Here is a 22,523-nt window from a genome sequence, read left to right as displayed (position 1 = left end):
TTATACACTGTTACCACAATTTAAAAATGTACTACACCAAAAACCATTGAATTGTATGCTTCAAATGTGTGAACTGTATGGTATGAGCATTATATCTCAATAAAGCTACCTTTTTTATTTTTTAAGCGAGAGCCCTGGGCATCTACTGCTCTGCTGCTCAGGATCCAGGTCTGAGGTCTGGGTTCTCATTCACTCCCAAACACTGTCCTGGTTTATAAAAAGATGTCAGGGCCAAGAGGCCTGGGAGCTGGGAAAGGAGGTGGCTGAAAATTGCCAGAGAATGCCAGATAATTCTGTGGCCAGAGAAGATGCGGGGGCCTGTGGGCAGGGGAAGGATGAGGGTAGACTGGGATGGGCTCCGAGTGTCAGGCTCAGGGGCAAGGCCTTGTGGCAGGGGCTCCAAGCAGGATGGTGAGCAGGGGTCTTACATAAAGAGTTTCATGCTTTAGAAACGGGGCGGGGCAGAAAATCGGGAGAAGGGCAAGATGGAGAGACCAGCTGGAACACCACTGACATAATGCAAGCAAAATGAATAAAGTCCTAACTATGGCAGGGGGTAAGGAAACAGGAGAAATAATGGATTCCTGAGGCTGAGGGACAAGGAAACACCCTGAGTGACTTCCACACCTTGTGGCTCAGGAGACTGTGTGGGCATGGGTGTGGTTTACTGGCGAGTTAACTGGGAGCACCCTGAGGTTGAGGTACTTTAGAGCAGGAGTCTCTGACCCCCGGGGTGCGGACCTGTACTGACTGGGTCTGTGGCCTGTTACTAACTGGGCTGCACAGCAGGAGGTGAGCAGCAGGCGAGCATGCATTACTTGAGCTCCACCTCCTGTCAGAGCAGCAGCAGCATTAGATTCTCATAGGAGCACGAACCCTGTTGCAAACTGCGAATGTGAGAGACCTAGGTTGTGCACTCCTTATGAGAATCTAATGCCTGAATGGTCTTCCACGAAACCAGTCCCTGGTGCCAGAAAGGATGGAGACCACTGCCTTAGAGCACCTGAGTGGTCTCTAAGGATACCCCCTCTCCAAGTGGGTCTGGAGGTCAGGAGATGCTGGGTTGCAGACAGACCTGGTCACGAGTGGGTCCGTGCTGGGAGACCCTGAAAGGGGTAGCCAGGTAGGTAATACAAATGAGGAAGGTGGGCCGGATGCAAGACTAGTGGGTGGTGTGGACGGCGGCAAAGTGAAAAGCATCTGCCCATGAACAGGCGGAAACCAGGCCTTATTGCCATCAACTACCACGCGGGGGAATTCTAGCCCAGTGAGGCTAATTCTTCCAATTTTGCAAGAAAAAAATGGAAATCCAGATGTTACATAAAATCCCTCTCCAAAAACGTGAGTGCTCCATTTTTTTTTTTTTTTTTTTGAGACGGAGTCTTGCTCTGTCGCCCAGGCTGGAGTGCAGTGGCCGGATCTCAGCTCACTGCAAGCTCCGCCTCCCGGGTTTCACACCATTCTCCTGCCTCAGCCTCCTGAGTAGCTGGGACTACAGGCGCCCGCCACCTCGCCCGGCTAGTTTTTTGTATTTTTAGTAGAGACGGGGTTTCACCGTGTTAGCCAGGATGGTCTCGATCTCCTGACCTCGTGATCCACCCGTCTCGGCCTCCCAAAGTGCTGGGATTACAGGCTTGAGCCACCGCGCCCGGCCCATTTTTTTTTTAAACTATGGTAAAATACACAATTTATCATTGTATCATTTCAAAGTACACAGTTTAGTGGCATTAAGTACATTCATATTGCTGTGCAACCATCACAACCACCCATCTCTAAAATTTTTTCATCTTGCAAAACAAACTCTGCTCATTAAGGAACTCTCCATTCTCCTCTCCTGAAACCACTGTTCTACTTTCTGCCTCTGTTTCTCTTTTTTCTTTCTTTTTTTGAGACTGAGTCTCGCTCTGTGGCCCAGGCTGGAGTACAGTGGCGCCATCTCAGCTCACTGAAACCTCTGCCTCCTGGGCTCAAGCGATTCTCCCCACTGTCTCCAGAGTAGCTGCGACTACAGGCGTGCACCACCATGCCTGGCTAATTTTTTGTATTTTTAGTAGAGATAGGGTCTCACCATGCTGGCCAGGTTGGTCTTGAACTCCTGACCTCAGGTGATCTGCCCGCTTGGTCTCCCTAAGTGCTGGGATTACAGGCGTGAGCCATTTTGCCCAGCCTACTTTCTGCCTCTGAATTTAACTGTTCTAGGTACCTCATGTAAGTGGAATCATACAGTATTTATCCTTTTATGACTTGCTTATTTCACTTAATGTAATGTCCTACCCATGCTGTAGCATGTGCCAGAATTTCCTTCAGACTCTGAAAGGATACTCTGCATGCTGAACAAAACACATCTCTGGCCATGAATTCCTGCTCTGAGGCCCAGCAAGAATGGTGCTTCCCCACTAAAGCATTAATTATATCATTCTTTTGAAATGTGTATTTTGGATATCAGTAACACCTGAACACAGTATTAAATCAGATCCTGTGTAGAACTCCCTGTGTGATTGCCTGGATTCCTGCAGATTAGGCTGAGTACATCACAGGCATTGACACACATTTGTGGACAGTGATAAGGCCGTGGTCTCTGTGACTAGGGTTTGCGAGGCACTAAGGTCAACTTCTGCTCCTGGCCAGGAGGAACACAGCCAATCACACTCATGGGAGAGGCATTCAGAGCACACAAGTCACCCAACCAGTCATGGCTGTGACTGAGGCCATGCTATTCTGGCTTCCCAAATGGCAAACACGCAATGTCATTGGACACAAGCAGACAGCTATCTGTGGCCCATCCTCACAGGCCCGTGGGTCCACCAAAAAAACTAAGAAAACAGTGCAGAGGAGTTCCCTACCCACACCCCTGTGAAGGAGCCTGGCAGGGTAACACACACAAAAATGTCCAAGTCAAAGGCTGACAGAGGCACAAAAACATCCATACCTGAGTAGAGCAACAGAGACGGCTCCAACTCAGCCACAGACTCCTCAACAGCTCATCCAGTTTCTGGGCAGAATTCCCTGAGCACCAGGCCAAGAGTAACACAACCCCCAGCAGAACCCCAACCCTGTCTTCCCACAGCTCCCACCACGGTGCTTGGTTCTAACATCTGTGACTTCCTAAGTCTGTTTCACTGTGTCCCTAATGAGCCTACAAATACCTGCCTTCTGACCTCTGTGACCTTTGCACACCGGTACAGGCAGCATCTCTGGAGTTCTTTCCCAGAGCCCATCTTGCTGTACCAGGTGTTGCCTTTGGCGTGCCTCTGTTGTTCTGAGCCTTCAGAGTGCAACCAGGGCACCCCTAGAATCTTCCACATTTTGTACAGGCCACCTTAAAATCACAGATGACCAGAGGGCTCTCTGGGCTGACCCACTGCTTCCTAGGTCATCCTATCAACACACATTTGCTGGGTACCCATGATGTGCCTTCACTGTGGCCCCAAATCCTGGCCAGTCAAGTGTAGAACATATGAGGCACACTGCTTTAAGCTGAAGGTATGGTTAGGGGCTAGGGAGAGGCTGAAATAGGCACAAATCCTGGTTAGAAAACAAAAGCCAGGCTCTGGACACGGGACCAGGCAGGGTGGGGACATGCACAGGATGCACTGGATGCCTGCACTCACCCGTGGCCACAGAACTGGCTCTGGGCTCCTGACACTACACTGCCACCAAGAATAATCCATCCTTCTAAGGATCTGTGGGTCACTTTCCCCACAGGGCAGGAAGAAGGAGCACCTAACCCCTCTCCAGCTTCCAAAGGAGGTGGAACTCTCTCAACCAAGCCCTCTTACCAAAAGACAGGGTATTTGGCAGCTCTGTAGCCAAAAGAAAACCCCAGAACTCCACCACACCAAAGGAGATGGCTAGGAAAAAAAAAAAAAAAAAGCCCTCAGCGCTGCCATTTTCTTGCCACTACAATAGTTCTATGATTGATCACCCATTTGCTCCTCCCATAAAAAAATGGTATTTCCTCTCCTTTTCTCTTCATTCATCAGACATGGGAAGTCCCACCCTCTGCAAACACTGTCAGCACCTTCTATACTCACCCACCAGGGCTCAGTGACACCCACGAGCTGTTCCCTACTTGAATGTAACCTCCAGTTCACTGCGCCCCATGCGCCCTGCTCTGGGCATCCGTCCACAGATCCCAGAGCAATGGCATACTGAGGACCAAGTTCCTGCCCCTCCATCCTCCTGCCTTCCTCTCCTAGCCCCAGGAACTGGCCTTGCTCTCTAGGCAAACATGCTCTTCCCAGCCCTCAGCAGGGCCACAAGAGCCCTGGGCAGGGCTTATTGCTTTACCACTGTATCCGGGGTCTAGAAATGCATCTTCTTTTTTTTTTTTTTTTTTTTTTTTGAGACGGAGTCTTGCTCTGTTGCCTGGGCTGGAGTGCAGTGGCTGGATCTCAGCTCACTGCAAGCTCCGCCTCCCGGTTTACGCCATTCTCCTGCCTCAGCCTCCCGAGTAGCTGGGACTACAGGCGCCCGCCACCTCGCCCGGCTAGTTTTTTGTATTTTTAGTAGAGACGGGGTTTCACCGTGTTAGCCAGGATGGTCTCGATCTCCTGACCTCGTGATCCGCCCGTCTCAGCCTCCCAAAGTGCTGGGATTACAGGCTTGAGCCACTGCGCCCGGCTAGAAATGCATCTTCTTTAATGCCACCCACAGGACCAGCTATTCTTTAAGGGGTCAACTTTCTTGAAGCTGGAAAAGTCTCCAACTCTACCTATGCTCCAAGATCTTCATTTTTATGTCCAAGACTTTGGAATTCCTCAATGACTGCATGAATTAGCAGGAGAAAGTGTCAGCTATCACTCTAGGGCTGATGTCTTTTTTCTGATGGGTTCTCTGGGGAGGTTACACCCCACCATGATGAGCCACATCAGACTTCTCACCACAATGACCACCTCTCATGACGGTGGGGGCAGCCTGCTTCTTCACACTTATGAATACATGAAGTGATTCCAGATTCTTTGATTGTACATAATTCTGCAATGCTGACTAAAAATTGCTAAAAATAGTAAACTTGGTAGTTCAAGTTCAGACGCCTTTTATTTTCACCAAACACAAAGACACAAAGGCACAGAGTGTATACCAGGTAAAAACAGGCACATATGTCTTATGTATGTTGTAGCATATGTCAGAATTTCCTACAACATGCACAGATGGACATACACTGACAGGGGTTATCTTACCCACCTCCCTCACAGCCAGCCATGGGTCTGTCCACCCAGCCCCTCTGCCTTTGCCCATACAATTCTCCTCACTGGGAATGCTTCCTCCCTCTCCTCAGCCTGACTAATAATGGGCCAGTATTTATGGCCCCCGGCACGCCCACCTCGGGAAACCTAGCCTGAGCATTCCTCCTCCTCTGAACCACAGCATCCAGTCTGCCTCTCAATGACCCCAGTCTCCACGACTTTATTTCATGTGTCTCTAGAGCACAAACAGGCTGAACACAGGGACCGAGCCCTCGTCTTCCACCCATACCCACTGCCCAGCATAGCACGAGGCTGAGCTTGCAGGCACCCGAAGAACCCGGCTGCTCCTCCTCAGCACTTGTTCTGCAGAGGCAGATGCTCTGCTATTTAAAGATCTCCCCGTGGACTGGGAGGGCAAGGTCAGAAGGACTCTGTTTGGTGACTTAGGGTCTGAGTCACTGATGTTCTCCCTGTGGAGATATCTAGGCTGCCTGGTAGGAAACTCCTTAGAAGCAGGGCAGAGGCAAGACTGACCCACAGTGCTGCCCGGAGCCCTGGCCTCTTCCCTCAGGTTGGATCTCAGCATGCCAGCCTTCAGGTTTGTCTCTGGCTTCCAAGCAGCAGACAAAAGCACTGGCAGCTCCAGGGCATATGGAAGGGGACGAGGAGTCTGACAGTTCATAGTGGGGTCCACCATCGGGTCATGACAGCATCTCCAGCTTCCTCTTTCCTACCCCTCCGGCCCTGAGCCACAGGGACAGGATGAGCCGAGTGTGAAGACTAACACAGTTCCAAGGCCGGCCCAAGACCCGGGGACTGGCATTTAAACAAGATGAGGACAAACGGCTGAGGCTGGGGGAAATGACCCTAACCCTGAGCCAGATTCCAGCTCTAAGACTCCCCTGGACAGCCAACATGTTGTCTCCTACACACCCACCTGGCCCCCGCCCCTGCCCGCTCAGCTACACGCAGCAAGGGGAACCAGGCACAGCCGTGGCTCGTGAGTGGGCTCGACACTCACCCACTTTGCAATGGGGCAGCCGCGGGAGCTCTTTCCCTCCTTCCCCGTGTAGATGACCTTCTCGATCCGGATGGCTTTCCCCTTCTCTCCATACCTGAAGAGGGAGACAGAAGCCACCATTAGCACAGCAGAACCCCAAAGGAGAACAACTTTTGGTTGGAAGGCAGCCTCAGTGTGCTTTTGTTTGAGTTTCTGGTTGCTGTTGGGGCAACAGAAAAGAAAGAGAAAGGTTTAAATGTTATTTGGTACCTAAAGGCTCTGGAGACACAGTGGCCACTTCCAGGCTTCCAGGTTCACCTGGCCCTTCTCTGCTCCTGCCCATCGGGGCCCCTCTGATCCAGGGCAGAAAGAGAGTTGAGCAGAATGTCCCTGATTGTTACCTCCTAACTCCAGAAGGGAAGTGAAACCAAAGGCTAAACACGGGCATTTCTATCCAGCCGTTAGCTGAGTCACCCTGAGAGTTAGCTATTTGTAAATATAACAAATAAAATAAATGGGGGAACCCTTATTATTCTCTTTGAATAATCCCCAGCTGACATTTGACCATGATGATGACAAACAGCTGAGGCTGGGGAGAAGTGGCTCTACTAAGCCCAAACACCAGCTCTGAGGTTCTCTTGGACAGGAAACACATCTGGTTCCTGTACATGCCACCTGCCCTGGCCCCCATACACACACAGGGCATCAGAACCCCAGCTCTCCAGGACCGTCTAACCAACCACACTCTATTCAGAGATTGTGGAACTGCGGCCCCTGGAGTTGAACTGACTTATCCAAGGTCACACAACTACAAAGAGGCAGCAGTGGTCTAAGCACAGCCCTGGATGTCAGACAGACTGGGTGTGAGTGCCAGCCCTTCCATTTTCTTGCTATATAACTGTGGCCAAATTACTAAACTTCTCTAAGCCTCAGTTTTCTCATCTATAAAATGGAAATTAAAATGGTCCCCACCTCCTGGGCTTGGTAAAGATCAAACAATAGTCCACAGGGAGTATATTATTTAAAGTACTTTGAAGTTCCTGGCATGAGGGAAGAGTCCAATAAACAGTAATTATTTTTAATAATGTAAAAAATCTTACAGAATCTTATTTTTAACAGTTTTTTAGTTTCAGGTGCAATGTCATGTCACCTGTACATAATGCAGATAATGGTCATTTGCCACCTACTCCTTTCTATTCTTTATATCTCTAGCCTGACTCTTGTCTCTCTGAGACGGCCAGGTGCTTTTTTTTTTTTTTGAGATGGAGTCTCACTCTGTCACCCAGGCTGGAATGCAGTGGTGCGATCTCAGCTCACTGCAACCTCTGCCTCCCAGGTTCAAGCAATTATCTGCCTCAGTCTCCCAAGTAGCTGGGATTATAGGCGCCCGCCACCATGTCCAGGTAATTTTTGTATTTTTAGTAGAGACGGGGTTTCACCATGTTGGCCAGGCTGGTCTTGAACTCCTGACCTCATGATCCACCCGCCTTGGCCTCCCAAAGTGCTGGGATTGCAGGTGTGAGCCACACATGCCAGGCCTGGCCAGGTTGCTGAAGGGCTTGCAGGCATCTCTGCTTACTTCCCGACTTTAACTGAAAATGTTTCCAACAATTCATCACTGAGCATGAAACTGGCTAACTTTGGGAAAGAGACAGATATGAAGGGTGCTACTAAGAGTCTCCTGTCCTAAGGATTTTAAGAATTATTTTTATAAAATATATATTTTTTTGAGACAGAGTCTGGCTCTGTCACCCAGGCTGGAGTGCAGTAGTACAACCTCGGCTCACTGCAAGCTCCGCCTCCCAGGTTTACGCCATTCTCCTGCCTCAGCCTCCTGAGTAGCTGGGACTACAGGCGCCCGCCACCACGCCAGGCTAGTTTTTTTTTTTTCGTATTTTTTAGTAGAGACGGGGTTTCATCGTGTTAGCCAGGATGGTCTCGATCTCCTGACCTTGTGATCCGCCCGTCTTGGCCTCCCAAAGTGCTGGGATTACAGGCTTCAGCCACCCCGCCCGGCCTATAAAATGTATTTTTAACATATAAGGAGACAGATGATTAAATGTTTTTTATTCGATCAATTAACAGCATACTATTTTAACAGCTTGTCTGAATCTAACTATCCTTGTATTTTTGTCATAAATTCAATTTGATCACGGCATGTTATTTTAATATACTATTTCATAGAGCATTAACGTTATCACAGCTTCTACAGTTCAGAATACACATATTCTTTATCTTATCCACTCCACTTCTAGGAATCTCCACCCCAGAAATAACTGTACAAATGCACCAAGCTTTAGGAACAAGATAATTCACTGTCTCATCAACAACAGAAAAATGAAACAACTTATATGTCTACCATGAGACTGGTTAAATACATTATAATAAATCTCACAAAAAACCCCATCAATCTTCATGCAATGAAAAACCATGTCCCATCAAAAATGATTAGGTAGAATTGTATGTACTGACATGGAAAGAAATTAAGTGGGGGAAAAAGCAAGCTACAAACAGTGGGTATATTATAATGGACTACATTTGGTTTAAAACTTCTCTATATACATATTTAATACATTTATATCTGTATATATACAGATATCTTTGTAAATGCTTAGAAAATATTGAAAAATAACATCAAACTTTAGAGCTTCACTTATTCTTTAGACTTTTAAAGCCTTGCTTCATTTTTGTAACTGAAAAAGAGAACAGAGTTTATAATTTTTTAAAATTAACTAATTAATGTTTCCAAACAAGCTCTTGTCAGCCCACAAAGATTTTTTTAAAATGCTGATCTAAGGTTCCTCTGAGTTCCATGTTCTCTATTTCACTCAAGATCTTAGCAAAAGGATGAAAAGTGTTTCTGATAATTACAACATTAAAATTCTAAGGCTCTGTTAGTCTCTTATAGAAAGTGTTTGGAGACAGGACTCAGGAGTTTATATTGTGTGGTCTGGATGAAGAGTTAAAGAACACATAATGCTGCTTTTGTCTGGTTCCTGGACAACTTTCATTTCAACAAGCATTTATCAGGAAGCCACCCATGAGGGCAGGCCCTGGGGCCCTGGTGTGTCCTGGAGATCTCTGTCGGGAGAACAGCCTGAGGTGACCACACTCCTCTCGCTGAGACGGAAGCACTATCGCGTTCCTCGCAGGAGGGTGAGCTGAGGACACTGCCACCGCTTTCCAACCAGGTCCTTCCCCACCATCCCGCCCCTGTGAGAAATGTGTCCTGCAGTGAACCTCGCATTAGACAAATAAAAGGGCCAAGCACTGTCTGATCAGCTAGACTTAAAAAAAAACAACAACAACAACAAACAAAACAGAACTGACTGTCTCTTTGTGTTTAAAGACAGCCAATCAACTCTCACTTTAGCTCTTTCTTCTTAAGTGCCTCACTTTTTGGCCTATCATGAAGAGGCCCTTCTAGTATTCAGATTAACTATCAGACCCTCAACTAAGTCTGCATAGATAGCCTGAAATCTTATTCTAAAGGATAACTAATCATCCAAGCCAATCATCTTATTCTAAAGGATAACTGGCTCTCCAAGGGTGGTCCCAGAGCCAGCAGCATCAGCATCCCCTAGAAATTTGGTAGGAATGGAACACAGATTCTCAGGTCCCATCCCAGACCTGCTGGGTCAGAAACTCAGGTGGGGCCCTGTCATCTGTGTTTTAACAAACCCTCTAGAGACTCTGAGGCCCACTGAAATCTGACAACCACTGCTCTGAGGCTTTGCCTGTTCAGGATTGTCTCTATCACACAGTAACAAGACCAGTTTCCCCAAATCTCAGAGAACCTGCTAGCACAGTGTTGGTTCTTTGTTTCTAGAACAAGCTTTTAACGAACTCCTAGGCTGCAGAGAATCTCCTTCCCAGACAGAACACACAAGGCTCTGTGCTGTGCACCAGTCTCAGATACAGGTTTGACAACTGACTCCAATTATCTATGAAGATAAGGACCTGGGTACCCACAAGGTATGAAGCTCATAAATAAGTTGGGAAATTTTAGGATCTGCTTTCAACCTTCCCCTCCTTTCTCCAAATCTTTACTGGAAAAGCTAACAGAACCAGGTTTTCCTGATTTCAGTTTATTTCCCCTCCCTGCCTTCAGCCAACTCCTGACAGCAGAGCAGTCCTGAAGAGAAAGGGTTGAGGAACAGTCTAGGAAAAGAGGCGGCCTAGACCTGCCATTCACAAACTATACCCACCATTCACAAACTAGATCCCTACCCAGGGGATTTGCATCAATCACTCACTACTCCCCTTGTTCCAGAAAGGATCTTATGAAGATATCTACAAGATAAAACTAACAAGTTATAAAATCAGAGTAAAGGGCAAAAAAAAAAAAAAAAAAAGGTACGCTGGTATACAAAATACAAACAGTGGGATTTTGTGTGTATTTCTGAGATAAGCCTGGAATATCTTGTTATATGAGAAATCCGAAAAAGGCTTGTTAGGGTCATGTCAAAAACAAAACAAAATAAAACAAACAAACAAAAAAACCCAGAGGAATGAACCTGAATAGGTTCTATGGGCCAAAGATGAGAAATTACCTTCCTCCTGATGGGGTACACAAATCTGGCTCCAAGTTTACTAGCAGGCAACATAAAGATGGAACTGCAATCTGTTACATGATTTGCAAGGTCCTTAAGATAAAAATAAACCAGTTGCTAAGGAAAAACACAAGTATTCCTGGTCTTGAGAGGAATTCCTCCCTTGGATCAGTTTCTGAAGAATCTACAGCTGGCTGTTATTCTTAAAGCAATCGGAGGGGAAAAAAGACATATTTCAACCTTATCTTACCAAATTTCAAAGATCTCTTGATCCTTGTTTCAAAATACTTTTCTATAATGAAAAGTTGTTTAAGAGAGCTGCCTGGAAATCTTATAAAATTGTTACCCCAAAATGCCCCAGAACAAAAAACCTGCCCCAGATCAAACTTGTACATTTGACTCCCCTGCAGCAAATGATAGTGTCAGAATTCCTTACAAAAATCACTGGCCTGGCTCAGAAGCTGCCTGGTCTAATCTGCAAACTACAACACACAGGGATGTGAGCACATGCAGGCAAGCATGACAACACTTACACAGCTTCAAATCTGTCTTATGCTCATGGACTCAGAAGTGCCCTCATACCAGGCTAGAATTTACAGATTGGTGAAAATAAATGTTCCCAGATCGTCTAGGAAATTAAGAGTGATGACTGTAGATCACTGTCCTCCATGTATCTTACCTTTCATTTATTCAGAGAAGCTGTTATAGTCATTCAGTTCAAAATCATGTTCTGTGCTACACAGACAAGAGTATCTGGCTCCTTGCCAGGCACAGTGGCTCACGCCTGTAATCCCAGCACTTTGGGAGGTCAAGGCGGGCAGATCACCTATGGTCAGGAGTTCAAGACCAGCCTGGCCAACATGGGGAAACCCCGTCTCTACTAAAAATACAAAAATTAGCCGGGAGTGGTGGCACATACCTGTAGTCTCAGCTACTCAGGAGGCTGAAACAGGAAAATTGCTTGAAACTGGGAGGTGGAGGTTGCAGTGAGCCGAGACCACACCACTGTACTCTAGACTGGAGGACAGAGCAGATTCCACGTCAAAAAAAAAAAAAAAAAAAGAAGTATTTGGCTCCCATGGTCAGACAAAATCTGGTTCCCGAATCTGCAGCAACTCTAAGCCACGCAGCTTTTCACGTATTTGTATGTATATGTATGCACAAGCATATGTTTATGTCTACATCATCTTAGCTTTTATTATAAAATACTAACGCGTCCGGGCGCGGGGGCTCATGCCTGTAATCCCAGCACTTTGGGAGGCTGAGGCGGGTGGATCATGAAGTCAGGAGATCAAGACCATCCTGGCTAACACGGTGAAACCCCGTCTCTACTAAAAATACAAAAAATTAGCTGGGCATGGTGGCGGGCGCCTGTAGTCCCAGCTATTCGGGAGGCTGAGGCAGGAGAATGGTGTGAACCTGGGAGGCGGAGCTTGCAGTGAGCTGAGATTGCGTCACTGCACTCCAGCCTGGGCTACAGCATGACTCCGTCTCAAAAACAAAACAAAACAAAAACTAATGCTTGTTTGAAAAAATGCAATTAGTGCATTTGTCTGTGAGGTAGTTAATGACTATCTACCTTTTCTGTAGTACTCATGACAAGCACTAAGTCTTTCCACACATCAATTCAGTTTATCCTCACGACACTCCTACAGTCTAAGTATTTTTATCTTTTTTTTTTTTTTGAGACGGAGTCTCGCTCTGTCGCCCAGGCTGGAGTGCAGTGGCCGGATCTCAGCTCACTGCAAGCTCCGCCTCCCGGGTTTACGCCATTCTCCTGCCTCAGCCTCCCGAGTAGCTGGGACTACAGGCGCCCGCCACCTCGCCCGGCTCGTTTTTTTGTATTTTTTTTTTTTTTTTAGTAGAGACGGGGTTTCACTGTTAGCCAGGATGGTCTCGATCTCCTGACCTCATGATCCGCCCGTCTCAGCCTCCCAAAGTGCTGGGATTACAGGCTTGAGCCACCGCGCCCGGCCCTAAGTATTTTTATCATCATCTCTATTTTGCAGATAAGAAAACTGAGTCACAGAAGAGCAGAACAACTTGCTAGGGACTCAGCAGTGAGTGGCAGGGCCAGGACTGGGCCTCAGTCTGGCTCAAGTCCCTGCTCTCAGCCCCGGAGCCACAGACTGGAACTCAGAGTTTACTAACTGCTGTGGACATGCACATGGGTTTCCAAGTCTCCATCTATATGCACTGCTCAAAAACCACAACTAGTAAACAGAAACCCTAGAGTCCTGAATTTGAATTGGGAGTGTCAATATAAACTCATGATGTATGTAATCACTAAGCAATAATAAAAATGAAAAATCCACAGATTCAACATAGCTCTTTCTACTTAAGCAGCCTAAAAACAATGAACAATCCCGTGTAGTCATGAGTGCCCCTAGTAGGCAGAGTCTGTTTTCTAAATACTTTTTCCTCCAATAAAAAGAACCGGGACTTCTTGGATAAATGTACAACGTGAACCCAGGATATCTTGTCATATGACAAATCAAGAAAGTCATGAAAGACTCCTATGATCCTGTCCAAAGGATTTAGAGGACAACCTGAGTAGGTTCCCACTGGCCAGGAGTGAGACATTACATTCCTCTTAGGGGAGGTAAAAAATTCTACCTATGAGGCAGTTTTGGAAAAAAAGGAAAAACAACCTGATCCCAATCAGGGCTTTTGGTCTAACTACCAATTTACAGGACACAGAGGCATGCTAAACATTTTTAATGACACCACAATACCACGGGAAAGCTATCAGCAAAATTCAGACTGTAGGAAACTAACTCTACAGGACATAGAGCCATATAACCATGTTTCTTCAATAAAAACATTTCAAGACAGAGAGAAGCAGGGGTACATGAATTGGGCAGACCTACAGAATGAAAGAAACCCAGAAACAATGGAAGTGAGGATCCCACAGTCAGCCTTCCATAACCCAGTTATCAGAGCTTCCTTTCTGTATGCTTTCTACTACAAGGCAATGAAAAATGAGAGGTGCTTAATATCCACGTTCCATTAACAGCACACCCGTTTCTCCTTGGACATCTGTGTATCACTTACCGCTCCTCCATGAGTTCCCGGATAGAGGCGACTGTGGGGCCAGATCCCAGGTGAGTATAATATGGACCTTCATCTTTCTCCACTATTTGTTCTGCAGAAACACAAAGAGTAAACATTTTTGGAATATTAATTAGTCAATATTAATTTAGAAAGGCAAACCACCAACAGGAAAGTTAACAGGCATGCTAGAAAACAGGAAACCCACATGCTTATGAACATGTGAAAAGGTGTTCAACTCCAGTAGAAATCAGGAAATACACATTAAAATCACAATAAAACACCATCACACATGGACCAAATTGGCAAAAATTTAAAACTCTGATAAAACCAAGTGCTGTCTGTGATCCAAGCAGACTTTGGGATTCCGCCTACCATTATCCAATAAAGCTAAAGAGTTGCATTCTGCATGACCCAGTAATTCCATTTCTAGACACACCCTCAAGACCAGGGGTCAGTAAGCTACTCTCCTCCAGTGAGCCACCGCACCCGGCCAAAAACATTTTGTTAAGTGACAGAAGCCCTCCTGGGTAAATACCCAATCAAACTGAAGACAGAGGCTCAAACAGATACTTGTATGCCAATGTTCAGAGCAGCATTTATTCACCACAACTAAAAGGTGAAAACAACATAACCATCCATCAGCAGGTGGTTGGATACATAAAATGTGTATGTCCATATGACGGAATATTAGCCAAAAAAGGAATGAAGTTTTGATACATGCTATTACATGGTTGAACCTTAAGAACATTAGGCCAAGTAAAATAAACCAGACACAAAGGACAAATACTGTAGGATTTCACTGATATGAGTTATCTAGAAGAGGCAGATTCCTGGAGACAAAAGGTAGATGAGAGGTTTGCAGGGGCTGGAAGGAGCAGGAAATGAGGGGTTATTGCTTAATGGGACAGAGTTTCTGTTTAGGCTGATGAAGTTTTGGAAACAGATAGTGGTGACAGTTGCACAATATTGTGAATGTAATCAATGCCACTAAACTGTACACACAAACATGATCAAAATGGCAAATTTAAGTTATACATACTTTACCACAATTTAAATAAAAGAAGTTCTGATACATGCTACAATATGCATGAACCTTGAAAACATTTTTTTTTTTTTTTTTTTGAGATGGAGTTTTGCTCTTGTTGGGGTGCAATGGCATGATCTCGGCTCACTGCAACCTCCGCCTCCCACGTTCAAGTGATTCTCATGCCTCAGCCTCCCAAGTAGCTGGGATTACAGGCATGTGCCACCACACCTGGCTAATTTTGTATTTTTAGTAGAGACGGGGGTTTCACTATGTTGGCCAGGCTGGTCTTGAACTCCTGACCTCAGGTGATCCACTCACCTCGGCCTCCCAAAGTGCTGGGATTACAGGTATAAGCCACTGTGCCCCACCAAAAACATTTTGTTAAGTGAAAGAAGCCAGATACAAAACAGGTCACACATTGTATGCTTCCATTCATATGAAACAACTCAGAATAGGTAAATCTATAGAAACAAAAAAGCAAATTGGTGGTTGCTGCCAGAGGCTGGGGGCTGGGGGTGTGTGAGTAGGAATGAGGAGTACATCCTAATGGGTACAGTTTTTTTTTTTTTGGAAAAATTTTAAATATTTTAAAATAGGAAAATATTTTAAAACTGGAGGGAGATGTGGTTGTACAATATTGTGAATGTACTAAATGCCACTGAATTGTTCACTTTAAGATGGTTAATTTTATGTGAAGCTCAACTCAACTCGTAAAAAGGAACAAACCATTCATGTAACAACATGGATGAATTTTAAATGAGTTTTTCTAAGTGAAAGAAAATAGACCCAAAAGGCTACATAGTAGCTGCTTTGGAAAAGAGTGATTTGGCTGGATATTAGGAGGCTAAAAACAAAAAAACTCTACACACAGTGTGCACCTACTGCACTACAGCCGGCAAGTTTGCTTCATATCTAAGATATGACAATTACATGTAATAGAGTATCCTACACTGGGTCCTATGACAGAAAAAGGACCATTGGTGGAAAAACTGATGAAATCCAAAAAGTCTGTAGTTAACAGTATTGTACCAACATTCATTTCTTCATTTTAAATATACCATAATTACATAAGACATTTACAAGCAAGAGAAGGTATATAAAGTATATACAGGAACTCTCTGCACTAACTTCGTAACTCTCCCATAAATGTAAAATTATTTCAAAATAAAGTATTTAAAAAGTAAAAGAAAAAAACAGACAGTGAGCCATAATTTGCTGATCCTTAGGAGAGATCATAGTCACACACATTAAATCCCACATACAAAGATTTTCACATCAACACAGTTTGCAAGAGTCAAAGCTGTAGACAGCCTGCTGTGGACTGAATGTCTGTGTCCCTCCCAAATTTGTATGTTGAAGCCTAATCCCCAACGGGATAGCATTTGGAGGTAGGGCTTTGGGGAGGTAATTAGGTCAAGAGGGTGGCACCCTCCTGAATGGGACTAGTGTCCTTATAGGAAGGGATACCAGAGAGCTTGCTTCCCCTTCCCTCTCCCCTCCTGGCTATGTGAAGATATAGCGAGGAGGTGGCTGTCTACATGCTAGGAGGGGGCCTTTGACGGACACTAGACCTGCTGGTGCCTTGATCTTAGAATTCTCTGCCTCTAGAGCTGTGAGAAATCAATGTTCACTGTTTAAACCACCCGGGCTATGGGATTTTTTTTTTTTTTCTAGAGACAGGGTCTTACTCTGTTGCCCAGGCTGGATGGAGTGCAATAGCACGATCACAGCTCACCGCAGCTTTGACCTCCAGGCTCAAGTGATCCTCCCACCTCAGCCTCCTGGGTAGCTAGGACTACAGGTGTGCACCACCATGCCTGGCAAATTTTTGTATTTTTTGTAAAGACAGGGTTTTGCCATGTTGCCCAGGCTAGTCTCCAACTCCTGGGCTCAAGCGATCTGCCTGCCTCGGCCTCCCAAAGTGCTAGGAGTACAGGCTTGAGACACTGGGACTGGCTAGTATTCTTGCTAAAATAGTCCAAATAAAGACACAACCCGTAATTCAGCAACAGTGGAATGGATTTCTCTTGAAATGCAGTAGTCATGTTACGGAATATATTCAGCAGTGAAAATCAGAAACCTGCAACAGCATGGTTGACTACAACAGCACCGTGAGTGAAAGCAGCACAACACAGATGATATGGTCTAGCTGTGTTCCCACCCAAATCTCATCTTGAATTGTAGCTCCCATAATTCTGTGTTGTGGGAGGGAGCCGGTGAGAGAGAACTGCATCATGGAGGCAGTTTCCCCCATACTGTTCTCATGGTAGTGAATAAGTCTCAGGAGATCTGAAGGTTTGATAAGCGGAAACCCCTTTCACTTGGCTCTCATTCTCATGTGCCTCTTACCATGATTGTGAGGCCTCCCCAGCCATGTGGAACTGTGAGTCCATTAAGCCTCTTTTTCTTTATAAATTACCCAGTCTCAGGTACATCTTTATCAGCAATGCAAAAATGGACTAATACAGCACAAGGCAGTTAAGATTCCATTTAAATGATATTCAATAACAGACTCAAACTATACTAAGAGATCCATACATAGTGAGTAAAAACTACTAGGTTGAAATATGAAATTGCAGACAGTCAATGATTTTTGACCTATCAAAAACGATAATTTTATATGGTTCAACTTAATACAAAGAAAAGCAAGGAAATTACTGTCACAAATGTGGGGAAAAGAAAGATCAGACTGTTACTGTGTCTATATAGAAAGAAGTAGACATAAGAGACTCCATTTTGTTCTGTATTTGAGATGCTGTTAATCTGTGACCCTACCCCCAACCTTGCCCTTGCAAGAGACATGTGCTGCTGTGGTGACTCAAGGTTTAACGTATTTTGGGCTGTGCAGGGTGTGCTTTGGTAAACAAGTGCCTGAAGGCAGTATGCTTGTGAAAAGTCATCACCATTCTCTTAATCTCAAGTACCCAGGGACATGTACACTGCCAAAGGTCGCAGGGACCTCTGCCTAGGAAAGCTAGGTATTATTGTCCAAGGTTTCTCCCCATGTGATAGTCTGAAATACAGCCTCGTGGGAAGGGAAAGACCTGATCGTGCCCCTGCCTGACACCCGTGAAGCGTCTGTGCTGAGGAGGACTAGTATAAGAGGAAAGAAGGCCTCTTGGCAGTTGAGATAGAGAAAAGCATCTGTCTCCTGCCCGTCCCTGGGCAATGGAACATCTCGGTGTAAAACCCGATTCTATGTTCTGTTTACTGAGAAAGGAGAAAACCGCCTTAGGGCGAAAGGTGGGACGTGCTAGCGGCAATGCTGCTCTTTATGCACTAAAAAGGTTTATGGAGATGTTTACATATGCATATCAAGGCACAGCACTTTTCCTTAAACTTATGTCACAGAGATCTTTATTCATATGTCTTACTGCTGACCTTCTCCCTACGATGATCCTATTATCCTGCCACTTCCCTTTTTCTAAGATGGTAAAGATAATGATCAATAAATACTGAGGGAACTCAGAGACCGGTGCCGGCGTGGGTCCTCTGTATGCTGAGCGCCGGTCCCCTGGGCCCACTTTTTCTTTCTCTATACTTTGTCTCTGTGTCTCATTTCTTTTCTCAAGTCTCTCGTTCCACCTAACGAGAAACGCTCACAGGTGTGAAGGGGCAGGCCACCCCTTCAACAAAAGTTAAGAGAATGGTTACTTCTGAGGGATGGAAGAGGAATGTAGTTAGAAAGACATACAGGTCTGGGCATAGTGGCTCACACCTGTAATCCCAGCACTTTAGGAGGCCGAAGGGAGTCCAGGAGTTTGAGACCAGGCTTGGCAACATAGTGAGACCCTGTCACTACAAACAAACAACAACAATAAAAACCTGCACGTTATGCACATGTACCCTAGAACTTAAAGTATAATAAAAAATATAAAAAATAAATAAATAAATAAATAAATAAAAACCTAGTCAGGCTTGTTGGTATGTGCCTATAGTCCCAACTACTTGGAAAGCTGAGGCAGGAGGATCACTTGATACCAGGAGTTCAAGGCTGCAGTGAGCTATGATCGCACCACTGCACTTCTGCCTGGGTGACAGAGCAAGACCCTGCCTGCATCAAGGATCAAGGATAAAAATAAATAAATAAGAAAGGGCATAGAGGTGACTCCTGGGGGACTAGAAGTGGCCTATTTCTTGATCCAGGTGGTGGTCACACAGGTTCATTTTACAAAATTTCATTAAGCTTTACATGAATGTTTTGGGTACTTTCCTATGTATACAAATCACAATTTTTTAAATGTAAAAAGTTAATTTCATACCTATTTTATCCAGATCATTATGCTCAGCTTTATGGGGCATACAAGATAGAATAATACCTGACTGTTGCCTTTTAAAAGTGTATGATCTAGCCAAGCAGACAAGACCCACACATAAGATACCTCATGATACTTCCTATCAATAGGAAAAGATAAAACTTTCAATGCATAGTGTTAGGACAACTGGGGGAAAAAAGTTTGATCCATACTTAATACCTTATCACCCAAATCCATTCCAAATGGCTGAAAGATTAAAATACAAAAAAATTAAACTATACAATACGCACGCTAGAAGGAAAAAAATGGAAGTTTTAAAAAATAATCATGAAGAAGGGTCTTTAAGTATGACATATATTCCGAAGCCACTCCCAAAAATAAATAAATTAAACCCTGATAAATCAACTAAAGAAAAACTTAGTAATAACTACTGAAAGTCAAGCTGAAAGACAAACATCACACTGGGAAGAGAGATCTGGAACTGACATCAGTCAAAAGGCTAATTTCCTTAATATATCAAGAGCTACTACAAGTAAATAAGGTCAACAACACAAGAGAAAAATGAAAAAAAGATACCAATGGTTCTCGAAAAATGCAAATGGCTCAAACACGCATAAAACTACAATGAGATGTCATTATCCCTGTTTCAGAGGTGTCCCTATCAAAAAGTCTGATAAGTCATTGTGTTGGTGAGGATATAGGCAGTATAAAGAATAATTTAGCAATACATTCAAATGACAAATGCATAATCTGTTTGAACTAGCAATTTCAAAGAATTTCAAATTCCTCAAAAAATTTATTTCTAGGAATTTGGTTATAATTGTATATGTAAAAAAGGACTTATGTAACGAGAATACTCACTATATCACTGTTTGTAATGGAAAAATATCAGAAATAACCTAAATGTCCATTATTATGGACTAGTTAAATGCATTACAGCATATCCATATAATGAAATATTGAGCAGTTGTCAAAAGGAATTAAGCAGCTTCAGATTTACTGACAGAAAATGACCTCCAAGATATTTTAAGTGGGAGAAAAAACAATTTCAGTACAGCTTGTATAAGATGCTACAGTTCGTTTACACACAATCACACACACATTTGTACATAACACACATGTACAAGCATAAAGGTATATACATATGTCATTAAGAACTCTAAGAGCAGCAGAGTAAAAGCAAGTTTATACTGAGTTCAGTTGCGTTCCAGTTTAAAAAAAACACACACACACAAAAAAAACAAAAACAGCCATGGAGTGTACAGCCAAGCAGATGACCTGATCGAAGTGGCTTGCCACTGACGTCATCTACTCATGGAGGCACCTCACCCCTCCCTACTGTCCTGGGTCAGGCTCTTGCCTCAATTATCGCCATTGTCTCCTAACAGTTGGTCTGAGCCCTTCTAAGTCATCCTACCCAATACCACCAGTTATGTTCCCCAAACAGAAATCTGTTTACATCACTTTCCATTGATGATGCCACGCTGGACAGACGACACAATCCAAATTTCAGAACGTGGTCCACAAAGTCCCCACCATACCATCTCCACACACCTCCCTGCCTTGCAACCTGTCCCAGCCACCAGGGGCTCTGCTACACAACCACTTGGTACCCCACGTCCTTAAATATGTTTTCTCATGGACAACAGTGCCTTTCTGGATCTCTCCTTTTGGAAAAACTCATTTTTTTTTCCCTTTCTTTCCTTGCAGCTCCAGCTCCAAGAAAGGGCCTAGTTTAAATGCCACTTTTTCTGTGAAGCCCTATTGAACTTTCTTAGGCTCTTTTCCCTCTGGACTTCTAGAGTATCTTGTATACAATGTCAATTATCGAGGCATGTATATATACATTATATACTTGTTATGTAACTGTTAATGTGGCACAGAATAACAAATACAGATCTTGCAGACAGAAACCTGGGCAACTACAATGGTTACCTTCCCAACCTCTCTAATCCTCATGCCTCTATGCGTAAAATACACAAAGGGCTTAGCACAGTATTTGGCACATAATATAAGCTCAATAGGCAGCTATTGTCTAGGCTCCACCAAACAAATTATGTGACTGTGGGCAAATTACACAACCTTTGTGAGCCTCAACATAGTTAAAATAATGTTTTTACATAATAGGATTGTTGAAGATTAGATGAGATGCAAGGTACCAGTGCTTAAACATTTCATGAATGAGTATATTCAACTAAAGAGTTAGAAATGACTCATTCCAAATGGGCACTATTTTGAACCATAAAATGGAATTAGAGAAGGATGCATGTGAAGAGGTGGGGAGAGGAGAAGGCCAAGGGAGAGCAGGGGGAAGGGAGAGAAAGAGAATATGAGAATGTGGGTGCTGGAGGCAGTGGTCTGAACTCTTTATAGGTGCTAGGAGACCACATGGTATACAGAAAATAGAACACAAGAATATGCCAGAACTTCTGGGCTTTGTTCCAGTTTCTATTGTCTGGAGAAAATTCAAAGTAACAAACTGACTGCAGGGTCTTATGCTGGGAACAGAAACATCATGTAGCTTTTGCTGATCATCTTCTGCCTAAGTCACAAAAACTCAAAACTTACATGGTTAAGGTCAGAGAAAGGAAATTTTCAAGAAGGCACAAACTAAACCTTAGCAACTCCATCCCAATAGCTGGAAAACAAGATACGAAGATCTAAAACCAAGACAACCTAGAACTGGCTGGTCAGGTTTCTCTGGGAAGGCCACTAAAACACAAAGGGCAGAGAAAGCTCCAAGTGCCAAACAAAACCAAAGCCGCTTTCAGCAGTTTACAGGGCAGCCCAAGGAGTCTCTTGAAAGCATTGTTTCTTTTACTTATGTCTCCTCCTGAGTATAAGTCTGTATAAGGGAGAAGACATTCTAGAAAAGAAATTTGACAACAAAGTTGCTGACTTACAACAAAGTTATAAAACTAGTATACATGTACAAATTATCCTCATATATGTTATATAAGGATATATATTATAGATATCATATTATCTTCTGTGCATGCATATGTGTAGCATATATATACACTACCACCATCAATTTCTTGTTATGTAAATGTCTCATTTTCATATGGTTTTCATTTTATATAGTGAATAAATGTTATATACGGTACTTAAAGGATCCTGAGCTAGGAACTAAGATTAAGTATCTTATTAAGTATAAGATAAAGAAGATATAAGTATAGGGCCGGGCGCGGTGGCTCAAGCCTGTAATCCCAGCACTTTGGGAGGCCGAGGCGGGCGGATCACGAGGTCAGGAGATCGAGACCCTCCTGGCTAACACGGTGAAACCCCGTCTCTACTAAAAATACAAAAAACTAGCCGGGCGCGGTGGCGGGCGCCTGTAGTCCCAGCTACTCGGAGGCTGAGGTGGGAGAATGGCGGGAACCGGGAGGCGGAGCTTGCAGTGAGCCGAGATCGCACCACTGCACTCCAGCCTGGGCGACACAG

The 22,523-nt window shown here is 44.4% G+C and overlaps 1 protein-coding gene across 3 annotated transcripts in view; it reads right to left on the bottom strand.

The window, feature by feature from the left end:
- The window catches only part of TET3 (tet methylcytosine dioxygenase 3), a 125,798-nt gene that overhangs the window by 21,840 nt on the left and 81,435 nt on the right, over nt 1-22,523 (bottom strand). For all 3 annotated transcript variants that reach the window (XM_033175137.1, XM_033175138.1, XM_033175139.1), the window contains 2 exons: nt 13,797-13,887; nt 6,211-6,304 (listed from right to left, as the gene is read on the bottom strand). In XM_033175137.1, the coding sequence (XP_033031028.1) occupies nt 6,211-6,304; nt 13,797-13,887 (185 nt within the window). The remainder of the gene's footprint in view (nt 1-6,210; nt 6,305-13,796; nt 13,888-22,523) is intronic.

The sequence above is a fragment of the Trachypithecus francoisi genome, unplaced genomic scaffold, assembly GCF_009764315.1.
Source record: "Trachypithecus francoisi isolate TF-2019V2 unplaced genomic scaffold, Tfra_2.0 Lachesis_group17, whole genome shotgun sequence".
Classification (NCBI taxonomy): domain Eukaryota; kingdom Metazoa; phylum Chordata; class Mammalia; order Primates; family Cercopithecidae; genus Trachypithecus; species Trachypithecus francoisi.
The sequence above is the reverse complement of the archived record's forward strand: the minus strand, read 5'-3'. Positions and strand labels throughout refer to the sequence as shown.